Source organism: Haemorhous mexicanus, chromosome 22 (genome assembly GCF_027477595.1).
Source record: "Haemorhous mexicanus isolate bHaeMex1 chromosome 22, bHaeMex1.pri, whole genome shotgun sequence".
In the NCBI taxonomy this organism is placed as follows: Eukaryota; Metazoa; Chordata; class Aves; order Passeriformes; family Fringillidae; genus Haemorhous; species Haemorhous mexicanus.
In genome coordinates this window covers 6,636,753-6,649,717 of record NC_082362.1, presented here as the reverse complement: position 1 = coordinate 6,649,717, position 12,965 = coordinate 6,636,753, and the positions used below count along the sequence as shown (strand labels likewise).

Sequence of the window (12,965 nt, the reverse complement as noted above, 5' to 3'; positions counted from 1 at the left end):
CCTGTGAAAACATTTTTTCCCCTTAAAAGGAAGATGTAGGTCCTGCCACTAGGAGTGACTGTTTGGAAAGTCAGTCGGCAGGAATGCACATCAGCTGAACTGAGTCAGGCTGTTTGTGTTACCAGCTCCCTCCAAACCCCATCCCTGCCACAGCCCCTGCAGGGGAGCTGCTGCAAATGATTGTGTCAGAGCAGGGCCAGAGCAATCGCAGGGAATTAACTGCTGGGTTTAAACTTTGTTGTTGGAGTCAGTGCAACAATTGCTGTTGGGGTTGGAGTGTGTTTGTAAAATCAGGGAAACCCTGACAGGGCCGTGAGCGGGAGCAGCCACGGGCATGAGACAAACTGGCATCACATTAAGGGCATCTGGTAATTATAAAGTGGGACTTTGTTCTGATGGCCACTGTCAAAGCCAGCCAGCCATTTCTGTTTCACTGCTTCAGCAGAAAGCAACAACAAGGAAAATTTATCTTAATTTGTTAGATTAACCCAGTTTCTGATTTCGCTCACGTCACAGACCCAGAATTATTGTGTGTGTGCGGGAGCCATAACTAAATACAAGCCTGTCATATGTGCTTTTTAATCCATCACCAGGGGCATCAAAACAGGGAACAGCACTGGCACAGAAAGTGCAGGAATCCAAGGAGATGTGTGCATCTCCATTTTTTACAATATTCCTTTTTTTTTGCATCTATTCTTGAAAGACTGAGCTTGGGAAGAAAAGAAGTTTGGTGTTCTCACTGACAAAGCTTCTTGAAACAAACAAAACCAGTATTGACAGTTTTAGGCATTACAAAGCATAAATTAGAATCCAAAATAATAATCTAAATATTCTTTGGCTTCTGGTTTTTGAACCTTTTTGGCCACACCTCACTATTTTGAAGGTTTTGTCTGTAACCCTGCAAACACCTTCACACAGAATCGGGGAATTCAGTCAACTTGTGATGTCATGAAGTTTGCAGTAAAGTGAAGGAACTTTCATCATCTTGAGGCACCTTTTGAGTGAGTATAACGAGCTTTTGGTTTAACCTTGCTAGGTGTGCAGTTTCATAACTGAGCAGGAATGTTGTGTCTCCAGGGGCCAGTGTCATGTGTTCGAGCCTCTTGTTTGGAGCACTCTTGACAGGGGAAGAGAAGATGCTTTAATCCAAAAACTGTGTAGAAAAGAACAGTTCTTAGCAGAACTAATAATACAGGGAGAAGGTTTTGCCTTTTTATCAAACCTGTTACAATATTTAGCATTGGCTCTTTGGCAGGGCATTGATTTATCCTTGTCCTGCTGTCAGATGTTCATCCTCTGTTGGGCACAGGGTGTTTTTCCTAAGCAGTGGGACAAATGTCTCAGAACCTTCAGCTTCTGCTGTAGGCATTTTAATCAGTTTTAGATCAGGATAATCTGGACAGCAGGACACATGTGACAGGTTAAAGACATTTCTATTTTTTGATTAAGACGTTCTCTGACCTGTAAGAGGAAGGGCTCTCAAATTCCTGGCCTGTTTAGGGTGGTTTCTTTCCCATGGTATTTTTGCCAAGTGCTTTCTAATTATGGAATGTGTTTTATTCTGTACTTCTTTTGCAAGGCAGAAATAACGAATATTTCAAAAATCCAGAAAGAACTCACTCACTGATAGATGAACTTGACACCTTTCGGAGTAACATAGATGTGATCCACGCTGGTTTTTGAACAGCATAAACCCAAGGCAGCATCTCATACCTCCAGATTTATATTTTGCAGTGGAATCTGCACTGCAGAGGGGAACACTGGTGGTGTTTTCATGGGACCAAACTCTTTATTTTTTCAGCAGAGCCACTGCTTGCGGGTGTAGCTTAGCGAGTCACGCTCGGCTCTGCGAGCCTGTCGGAGCAGGGCTGACAGGAAAGGTTTCCAGTCCCCTTGCTTTGAATATGAAATTGTATTCAGAGAATCAGCTGCTTATCTGCAACAAGCAGAGCAATCCCAGTGCTCTAATCCAGGGTTTAAATGAGTCACTTCTAACTGGTGAGGCTTGGAAAACTTGATTCATCTCTCAGCCTGTAGTTGCCTGTTGGAGTGAGCCAGACCCTGCCAGCCATCCTCAGCAGAAATCACAGACAAGGGCTGGGCTCTGCTGCTGGAAAGGAAGAGTCTGGTTTTATCACCTTTATAATCCAGGATCAAGATCTTATAAAGTAAAATTATCTCTGCTTTCCAACTTTTTTTTTTCCCTCTTAATTTGGGCTAACCCACATGCAGGAGTGTTTTCCTTACCAGCAGAAGTTGGGCAGTAGTTTGGCTACAGAAAAAAAGCATTTTGAGAAAAGGTCTTTTCAGTGAATAAATAAATAAAAGGGTTCTCCTGCATGAAAAAAACAAGGGAAATATGTAAAAAATGTACTTCTAAGTGCTGGGGTGTTGTATATTCTTCTCTTATGTGGCATTTTCTGTGATGAGATGTGATCTGAGAAGTGTTAGGAGGTGTAAACGAGGGAAAAGGTGAGGTTGTTCATGTGAAGATAACTCTGCTAATACTTAGAATTGTAACAGGAGTTTGGCTGAATCTCTGTGTGGTGACAATTAGACTGGTTTGAGGAGTGCTGGTGGAGCACTGACATTCTCCTCCTGAAGAGTTAGAGCTGCCAGGCCACAGCTTTAATTATGCTTGGAAAACTCCTGGCTCAGGGCTCACTGCTGTGTTTCACTAATGGCTGATGTGGCTCAGTTTGGGAAATGGAGTTTATATCACCTCTGATCTCACCTGTGCACAGCAGAGGGGACTGGAGCAGTGTCCATTTCCTTCACTGCCAGCCCAAAGCTGAACCCTCCTCCGAGCCACATCCTGAAGCTGCTGCCGTTAAAAATTCACCCAGCTGAGATAAGAAGTGAATTAAAGTCCTGCCAAACAGAGTTGTGCAAGAACCACAAATAATGTTCAAAATGGAGTCTGAGAGGGCAGAGGAGCTGTGGCACTGCAGTGCTCTCAGCAGCCAAGCTCCATCCCAAATCCTTGGCACATTCTGCCTGTGATGTCCACAGCAGCCAGAATCTCTGGGAGCTCTGCCTTGGGCAGGGCTAATTAGAGGGGAGTGCTGCACCCAACCACTGACAACATCTGCTACGTGTGTTTGCTTTTAAATAGCCTCCTCTCTGAGCAGGATGAAGCTTTTTGCTCTAAATCTTTTTTACTTCAGAGCTTGACCTTACCCTTCCTGTAGCAGAATTTGTGAAGGATGCATTTTGATAAGAAGGGAAAAAACAAAGCAAACCAAAAACCCTTTAAGCAGAGCTGAGTGCAGATAGTGCCAGTCACGAAACATCAGCAGCTGAGCTTGGGAATCATCCCATGGCTCTGCATGTTCAATGGTTAGAGAATCTGCTTGACTGCTCACAATATGAATTGCCTGAAACACCTGAGAGGTGGCATCCTCTCTAACAGATTTATATCTTTATTTGCACTACCTGTAACTCCTTTTAGGGTGGATCCACAGCTTAGTCCATCGAGGAACAAAATAATTAATAAAATCATGGAGTGATTTTAGATTGGAAAGAACTTGTGGAGATCTCTGGTCCAACCTCACTTCTGGGCAGGACCAATTTAGATCGAGTCACTCAGACATTGTCTGGTTGAGTTTTATATATCTCCAGGGACAGAGTTTCACAACTTTTTGGGACCCCTGTTCCAGTATTTGACAACACTCACTGGGAAAAAAATTTCTCAAGAACTCATTGGAATTTCCCTTCTTCCAGCTTGTGTCCGCTGTCTCTTGTTCTTTCACTTTCCCTTAATGCTAGTGAAGGCTATGCAGTATTTTTGTTAGAATGTTCTTATCTCAGGAGGTGGGTGGGAAATGAGGTGGGGTTTTCACACTCTTGGTGTAGCTGTGATCATAAATAATTCTGTGTGAGAAAACTGATGAACTCAGAGAAAGCAAAATGTGCAACTTCTGCTTGCAAGGGCTGGGGACTGAGAGCAGCAGGGCCTTCACTGTGTCCTCTAGAAGGCTCTTCCTTGGTAGTGCAGGTTATTTTGTAATAAGGACCTCACAACTTCCAGGTAAAATGGCTGGTTTTGTGCTGGATGGCTCCAAAGAAATCTGGAATAAAATCCTGCTGAGCCAGGTTGGATGGGGTTTGGTGGAATTGGAAATAAGTGAAATTCAAGGTCTCTTCCAATCCAAACCATTCTGTGACTCTCAATCCTTGTGAAGGCAAACTGCATCCAGCCCTGCACTCTTTATGGTCTGTGATTCTCTGAGGGGGTGATTCCCAGTGTAATGCCAATGCCAGGGCTGGGATTGTGGGTTTGCTGAGTTTGGGGTGAGCTGGCAGCAGGTCTGGGCAGCCCTGACAACGCTGCTATTCCAGGACAATAACCCACTGTCCCAAAGCTCATCTCTTCCTGTCTGATGGCTGTGGTTTGTGTGCTGGGCTCGGCCCCAGGTTTTCCAGTGCCTGGGATTACTTTTCTCTCTGTTTTTCCTGTCACTGGGCAGCGGGAACTCCGCAGGCAGAACGCAGCTGATTTCCCTGGGACTGCCTCTGCTGGGCTGCTCCTGCTGGGAGGGGAGTTCTCCTTGGAAAACGCCCTCTCCAGATGCTCCAGTAGGAGCTGGTGGGAGGGAGGGAGTTCTGACTGCACTGAAAATGCCATGAAAAAAAAAAAAATTAAAAAAATAAGGCAACTGACAGAGGAGAGAACTTGTCCTGAGAGTGCTGCTTTGTGCAGCAGCGTAAGCGAAGGCTCTGCGAGGGCAGCGGGAGCTGGCAGGAGGCAGAGATGAAGTTCCGAGGAGGGGTAAGGTTTATTTAAGGTTTATTTAAGGTTTTTTTGAGGTTTATTTTACTCCTCTGGGGGCTTTGCAGCTCTCAGATGCGTGTCTGGTCTCAGAGGAGTAGAAGAGACACATTTTCAGGGTTTCAGCAGGAAAGTGAAATGCTTTGAGAAGGATCCCTTCATTGGAAAATTGGGTGAAATTGGCTGAAAACTCAGGGAATACCTGTTTGGAGGAGGAAGCCAAGATGGGAGTTGAGAAAGTGGGAAGAGAGGGGAAAGCTGTGCTCTGCTTTAGGAGGGAAGAAAGGGTGGAGCTTTCACTTGGGCACAAGGATGTGAAGGACTGTCCTGGAGCTGGGCTTTGCTCCTGTCCTTCCCAGGGCTTCTGTCCCATTCCTGTCATCCTAGAGAGTGGCAGGAAGTACCTGCTTAAGGATTTATTGCCCCTCAGTTCCTCCAGGCTGTTTTAGTCTAGGAAAACTTTGTCCATGCTTTAGCAGCAGCCTGAACACCTGGCCCTGTGTCCTTCGTGGGACAGCCCCAGGCTTGGGAAAAGGAGTTTGTGGCAAAAGATTGAGAGGACTGGGATTGTTACCTGGAAAAAGAGATAGGACAAGAGGAGGAGAAATAAACAACAGTGCTACAGAGAGCACAGAGATCCTTTTTCTGGGTTGTGTAGCATGGGAAGAGAGAGACAGTGAGTTAAGCTAAAAGTTGCCAAAGAAATGCAAAGATTATTTTTGTATAATGAATAACTGGGCAATGGAATTCACTGATTCTGGAAGATGCTGAGGTCAAGAATGAGGGAGTGTTATAAAAAAGTGTGTGAGCTTTTGCCTGGATGAGAATGCTCGAGGCTTTAATTGGTAAAGTGACCAAATTTAGGAAGAGAAGGGTTGAAAACGTCACTTCTGTAGATTGGAGCAATTCTCTGTTAAAGAAGAGTTACCATGGGGCTGGTGATTCCCATACCTGCTCAACCCAGAGATCCTTGCCTGATTTCCCAAATATTCTGGTGCTGACCACTGAGAAAGTCATGAAGGGAAGGGCAGAGCTTTTAGAGAACCTCCTGAGTCCTTCTCTGTGGAAGTGGAGGTGTCAGGGCTCCACAGGATATTTCTGCTGGCATCTGGTGTGCTGGGGCCAGCCCCCCTGCCCAGCTGTGGGCCTGGAGGAAGGCTGGCAGAGGTGGCAGTGGCAGTGTGACAGGCAGAGGTGGTGTCTGGGGTGGTGTCTGGGATGTTCTCTGAGGGAGCTGTGGGTGTGGAGGTGCCCTAAGCATGGCCCCGGAATGCTCTGGAGTTCTCTTTGGAAAGTTTGAGTCTCTGAGAGACCTCGTGGTGTCAGAGGTTCTGTGGGGGTGTGGAATGCAGGGGAAGGGCTGCCAGGGGGGTTGGCAGTGGGACACCAGCAGGGCTGGCATTGCCAGGGCAGTGCAGCAGGGAATGGGGCACAGGGGTGCCCCAAAGCTGCAGGGGGCACAGGCTGGCCCTGACTCCTCATGTTTGAGCTTCTGCCACCCTTCACCTGCTCAGTTGCTCTGGAAATCAGCATCAAAACTCACTTGAAGGGGCAGCAAGCTGATGCTTCACCTTTTAAAAATGCCAGTTTGAAATCTGTTTGTCCTCCGAAGCTGCTGTGGGATGCCCAGGCCTGTGGGCTCAGGTCTCCTGAGCAAACTGCCACCAGCAACATCTTTGAACCAGCAGCAGCTTGTGCCATCTGTTCTGGAGCAAAAATGTCATCTCCCTAAATATAGAAATTCTGTGTATTTACTTTTCCAGCCCTGGTGATCTTTCTGGTTTGCCTAGTTCATTTTTCTTAGTGCTCTTTTATATTTAGCCTGTTGATTGAAATATCATTACCCCTCTTAATGGTAAACATTTTTTCCTGTCCTTCAAATCAGTTCTTACAACTGCCTTTTCCTTTTCAATCCTAATTGCTTATTTCCTTACTCATCCCCCCACAAAGTAAAATCTGGAAGGTATAATTATGTTATAAATATTGGACAAATAATATTACCTACTTATTATTTCAATTTGTCCCTACTCAAAATGTGGAAAACTTCAAAGTAATCACTTTGCAATAGTCAAGGATGTAGCATTTCTTTTTCTTTAATATAATTTTTTAATTGTGTGTTCTGGAGTTCCATCCTTCCATCTGGTTAGGATGGGAAATATCAGAGGGACAACCAAGTTCTGAGTTCTCTGACTCCAGACATTCCATTGCTGGTGATGTATTGGTCTAAAAGAAGCAAGAATAAGAAGTAATTCTGAGAAATGGTCCTTGAGTGGCAGCTGCAAGTTCAAATTGTTCCCTCTAATTCTGCTGGTCTGGGTCACCAGAGCTGTTACCTGGTTTTGGTCCCAATCCACCTGACAGCTCTGCTTTTCCCAGGCTGTCTTTTGGGAAATCACTTCATTGGCCTTACATAATTAAAAGCAAATACGTGTCTTATCAATTATTAGCTCAGCTCAGGTGGCTTCAGGAAGGGCAGACAAATCCACGTGGTTGCTTGCAGGGGATTTTTATGGGAGACACAGAGCTGCCTCTCAGGGAACCTTCTTTCCAACCCAGCTCTTGACTAACAGAGGGAGTTGTGTCCAAAATGAGCAGCTGATCTGCAGTGTGGCAGGAGGGAGGAGGATCCTGAGTGCACTTCAGTCTGTCAGGGGTTTGCTGGCAGAATCCCTGATTCTGGTCCACCTCTGCCATCCTCGTTATTTCTTTCTCCATGCAGAGGGAAAGAGGAGCTTTCCCATTCTGTACCTTGGGAATTGAGGCTGTGGATACAACAGTTGATTTTTGTCTGCTCTGCTGTCTGGCCCACATTGTATCCAAGCCCTTTCCCAGGCTGTAGAATGAAGTTGAAATCAAAGGAATTTTTTCCTTTCCTGCAGCTTTGGCATGACAGTGAAGAATGTCCAACTATCCATGAGAGAAATGTTTTTTAGCTGCCACCTCCCCACGAGGAGTTCCTTCTTGGTTCAGGCTTGCATTGTCTTCCAGAATCTAATCTGAATTTCCCTTCCCACTCACATTTGGTTCTGGCCTGTTCTTCCGTTCCCGGCTTTGTGGCTATTTCTGGAGCCTGCAGATCAATCATCTTGCACTTGATACCAAGATAAAGGTGCCTGCCTCTTCCCAGATGGAGCCACTTCCTGGGGTTCTTCCAGTGAGCCTCCTGAGTGGATACAACCCAATCTGTAGAAATACATTGCCAGGAGAAAATATTGCAAGATACACTTTTAGGTGTTGAAAAACAAATTCTGTTTATGTTGTGACTTTCCTTTCTGAAGCAGATATGGAGTTTCCCTGCTCCATACAAGACCATTCATTTTGAGAATTCCAGGTGCTTTCTCATGGAAAGTTGCTGGTGCTGCCTGTTCCCTCAGTGTGTCTGGAATTGAGTTTTAAACCATTCCAGTACCCCTCTGGGAAAGTCAAGCCTGGGAATGAGTCTTTGCTCCATGCTGGGTGTTCCATGGCCATGGGGCAGCTGCTGGACAAAGCCAGGGAGTTTCTTTCTCTGCTCACATCAGCCCCAGACCCCTGTGCTCATGGCAGAGCTGCCCTCCCATTTTCCAGCAGAAAATTCCCCCAAAGTGCTCAGCCTGGCTGACTCTAATCCTTTGGATTTTGCTGCACAGAGCAAAAGGTCCTGTTTTTCATTTCTGAGGTGTATTAGTTCTCCATGTCCTAAGCAGAGGAAAAACTTTATCATGCTTTGGCATTAAGCAGAGTTTAAAGGAAAAATATGTGTTTACACCTTCACAACCCCATGTCAGCGATTTCCCAGTTCAGTTTAGGAAACTCCTTGGTACAGTCTTGAGTGGTTTTGTACTCCCAGGAGCTTGGAGGTATTTGCTGGTCTTGTTGACTCTTGTATGAACACAAAGAAAAGCTGGAACCCCAGCCAATGTAAACCTGGCTCTGCAGGCTGCATTCAGCAACCAATTTACACCAGCAGAAAGTCTTTCCCAAAATTCACTCCCAGGGCAGAAAGAGCCCTGGAAGCTTTGCTGTGGTGGTGATTGCACAGGCCTGGTCCCCACCATTCCAGAGGGACTTTTCCCTTCCTGGCCCTGAGCCACTGTTGTGCTCCAGGCTCTAGAGAAGACATTAAAAGCAAAGAGTGGGTTAAAACAATGTGGGAACAGATCCTGGGAACGGCCCCGTGGAGTGCCTTGGGAAGTGTGGTGGCAGAAATCAGACTGGGCACCCTGGAGGGCAGTGACCCTCAGGACAGCAGAGGGGAGATTGAGAGGAGGCTCAGGCACTCCTGAGCCCACAGGCACCAGGATCACATGGAGATTGCTCAGATTTTTGCCATTCCCTGGTTGCAGCCTGTGCTGGGTGTGGCATCAGGTGTCTCCATCCTACAAAGGTCGGGATCCTCAGCCAGGCTCTCCTTTTGATCCCATAGGGGACCTCTAAGGTGGACGTGCCCTAAATAACTGGTTCAGTGTGCTCTCTTTCCTCCTTTCCCTGCCTCTGACACTCTCCCAGTACTGCAGGGAGGTGATTTAGCTCAAAACCTGCAGAGAAAACCACCAGATGCTTTTTTCCTGCTCTTTGCTTTGCTGATTGAGTTGCCCTGGTTTGGTTTGAAGGTGTTACCCTGTCCCAGGGAGGCAGCAGAGCCTGAGGAGGGATTTGATGCTGAGCTTTAGGCTAAACCCCACCTGCCTTTTAGGTGGAGGTTTCCCAAGCATTTCAAGGCAGCAGGAACTGGCCCTGCTGCTGAATCCTGGCTCCTCCCTGACCCTGCTGTGGCTCCCCATTACCCTATCCCTGGCCATCCTCATTACACGTGGGACCAGGGTGGGAAAATGACCTGGATTAAAACAACAAAAGAATCTGAGTTAGTTTTAATCCCTGTCAGATTTCCAGCCTGGTTTATGGCACAAGTCCTGGGCCAGTGCAAACCAAAGGGTGCAGCTGCACTGAGGTCCTCCCTCAGTGTCACAGCAGCTCCTCCAGCACTGAGCTCTCCTGACAGCTTCCAGAAAAACTGATTTCCCCAAGGAAGGGTCTGGTCAGACCCTCACAGCCTGTGTTCTCCCAGTTATCTGGAATATACTCCCTGCCACAGGGCTGTCAGAGTGGTCCAAGCTGATCTCTTGCCTGGAGCAGAGGATGTTGTAAATGTATTTCAGTCAGAGGTGGTTTGGCACAAAGAAATTCATCCCCTGCAAAGACAGCAAGGCAATCAGTGTTGTCCATAGACAAAGTGCTTTAATGGTTAATTAGCTCCACTGCACCACATTTAACCCCCCAGACTGGGTTTTCTGGCATTAATTTACAGCCATCAGATCTGCTGTCTGCCTGCTAACAGAAAATCACCAACATTTTGGTTATTTTAATTTATTCAGTGCCTTAAATTCATCATTCAGGAGGAACATATGATCATCACTGTGGTTATTTTTTTCTTAAGTAGTGTCTTCCCTCCCCACTTCCTTCCTTCTGCATGACTGCTCTGTTTCCATTTTGCAAAAAGGGTTCATTTGCACCTCCTTTTATGGCCCATCTGTTGGTGTCAGTGGCAGTGAAACAGTTAACACTGGCATTTGAAGCTGGTGGTAGACTTGGACATATGCAATAAAGCAAAATGCTGGCATGGAGCAGTGCCTATTGCTCAGCTCTGGCTCAGATTTGCACTCAGCTTGGGCTTGGGAGGGGACAAGACTGAGTGAAGTTTATATTCAGAAGGCTCTGACTGCATCACATCCCCTGGGCACATTTAATTATCACCAAAAATCCACTTGCAGTCGTTTGTTTGGCTTTTGTTTTGTTTCGAGCTGACTGCAGATTGGAGGTGGTTATTTTGTTCTCACGGCGAGGGGCTGGAGTTGAATGAGGAGACAAAAATTGGAGGAAACCGAAAGTTCTTGGCCTTAAATGCCTGTCCCAGAGGAGGTTTCTGTGTTGTGAGGGGGATGGATTGGCTCTTCCCTCTGCTGGATGTGCACAGCTGGGATCACTTTGTCCTGGCCTCAGGGAGGGGCTGATGAAAGAGCTGCTGAAGTGTTTTCTGCAAGGCTTCAGGATTCTATAAACCGGGATTAACTCTGCCAGGGTGGAAGTTTCTCCTCAGTCCTTGTTGAGGCAGCTGTGTTTTAGGACTGTAGCTGTACATTTCCCCACTTGAAAAGGACTTATTTTCCTTTGGTTTTGCCTTTGTTCTCATCACCTTGGCCAAAACCTGCTCTGGGATTGCACTGCAGGATTCCCATTTCTAGGCAGAGTTTATTTGCATGTGATTTATCTCTATTTTCCTTTCCTTATCTCATCACCTTCCTTCTCCAAGGGTTATCCCTTTTCTCCTCACCTTGGCAAAGAGGGTAGAAGACAACAGAACATTTTGCTGAAGCTGTGAAGGACTTGGCTTGGAAAATTTTGGCCATTTTAGGACGATTACTTCATGAGAGTATCTGCAGAATTCCTCCCAGGCTGTGTCTTTCCAAGCTTAGAACTCAGGCCTTCCAGACCATGAGACTAATTGGAAAAAATAAAACAGGAAATCAAATGATGTTTCTTTGAGCCATTAGAGTGGGTCTGGATTTGAGATTTCCAGAAGGAATTGATTTTCCTATCTGAAAACTGCTGGGTTCAGGCAATCACATCGGCCCAGGCTTACAGGGAGGAAGCCAATTAGAACTGGCAGAAATAGGCAAAACTGCACTTACTAATCATTTACCAAATAAAAAAACCATTTACCAAGAATTTGGTGAGTCAAAACAACTGCAGACTGAGGGGCTTTGTACCTGGTTTGACCCAAATTGATACTGCAGTGACTCTTGCTTTTATTACTGTTTAACAAAACTTCAGGTAAATTTTCTTCCTGACCAAGGCTGGGTTTATTTTTCCCCCTGCACATCAGCAGTGCTTGTGGTTTGACCACTTTAACATCTTGGGAAGGTGCAGAAAGGAGCTCTGTGAGTCAGTAAAAGTCATCTCCATCATTGTGCAGGGTCTGGCACTCCCAGTTGGTGATGTGTGTCTGGGGTTGCTGTTGGTGCATGAGCCTGCTTTAGGAGCAGACCCCTCTGGTGTTTGTGCAACATCCCAAAATATCACTTGGTGCTTTAGGGAAGTGATTTAGGAGAAGGGTGCTGCTGTGAGCAGTGTGCAAAGTAAGAAGGGTTGAAGAAGATAAGGGGATGCATGCAGGTGAGAGGCATAGGGTGTCACACGAGGTTTCTCCTGTCTCTGGTTTCTGTGGTGCCTCTCATCTTCTCCATCTCTGTCCCTTGAGTAGAGATTTCCCCACAGGCAGCCACTGAGTCACCCCTGGGTGCAGATTTCCCCTCCCTGCTTTACAGTGAAGTCAGGAGTCAGCAGATGAGTGCTTTCCACAGATGGCTGTGTCTCACCCACATCAGGTTGGAAATGGAGCCTTTAAAGGAGGGTCAGGGGCAGGAGTCTCTCGATGCACGGCAGTGTCATGGTCTGAATTCAGCAGCGTGGGTGCAGAAATGCCCATTTCTCATTTCTTCTCAATTTTCTCAGAATTTTCCCACTGGGTGCCTTGCTAAAGCTTTTAAGTTGGTCAGCAGTGTGAAGCTGTTTGCTTCTGAGATGAATCATCATTAGTCATAAAAGATTCCTTACCTCGAAACAGCTTCCCGTTGTGAAATCAGAGACAGGAGAGAACACATTTCAGTCTCCCTCCTGCTAAAGGATTCCTGGGAAAGGAAATCCAAGTTTTATTCTCTTTATCAAATGTTTGTTTCTTTGGTTGATTTGAAGTTATTGGAAATCCAGCAGTAATTTTTCCCTAATGCTGGCTTGTCTTCCCTCAAAGCAATTAGAGCAGACAACTGATGAAGTGCTATAAACCCTGTGTTCAGCAGCAACAGTGGGATTAGTTTAATATCCCACTTTAATATTTCATTTGAATATGGTTATCCAAGGGTAACTGTGGTTCTTGTAGACTCAGGGATGTGCCTGCAAGCCCACAGCCATCCCACCTTCCCTGTGCTCTTGGCTGCAGGGGTTGGGAGCCAACGGCATCCGGCTGAGCATGGAGAGCGCTCTGACGGCGCGGGACCGCGTGGGGGTGCAGGACTTTGTCCTGCTGGAGAACTTCACCAGCGAGGCTGCCTTCATTGAGAACCTGAGGAAACGCTTCAAGGAGAACCTGATCTATGTGAGTAGCACAGGGACAGTCCCCAGGGTGGCCCTCAGTGACCTGGAGTGTGTTTGCTGCACA

General features: G+C 46.5%; 1 protein-coding gene across 6 annotated transcripts in view; it reads left to right on the top strand.

Annotated features, from left to right (window-relative positions):
• The window catches only part of MYO1C (myosin IC), a 50,170-nt gene that overhangs the window by 19,053 nt on the left and 18,152 nt on the right, over positions 1–12,965 (top strand). For 5 of the 6 annotated variants that reach the window (XM_059866130.1, XM_059866125.1, XM_059866126.1 and 2 more), the window contains one exon: positions 12,747–12,902. In XM_059866130.1, coding sequence (XP_059722113.1) covers positions 12,777–12,902 — 126 coding nt within the window. In that variant the 5' untranslated portion in view covers positions 12,747–12,776. Of the gene's footprint in view, positions 1–4,618; positions 4,772–12,746; positions 12,903–12,965 lie in introns of those variants that run through there. The other variant, XM_059866127.1, reaches the window with a different exon arrangement.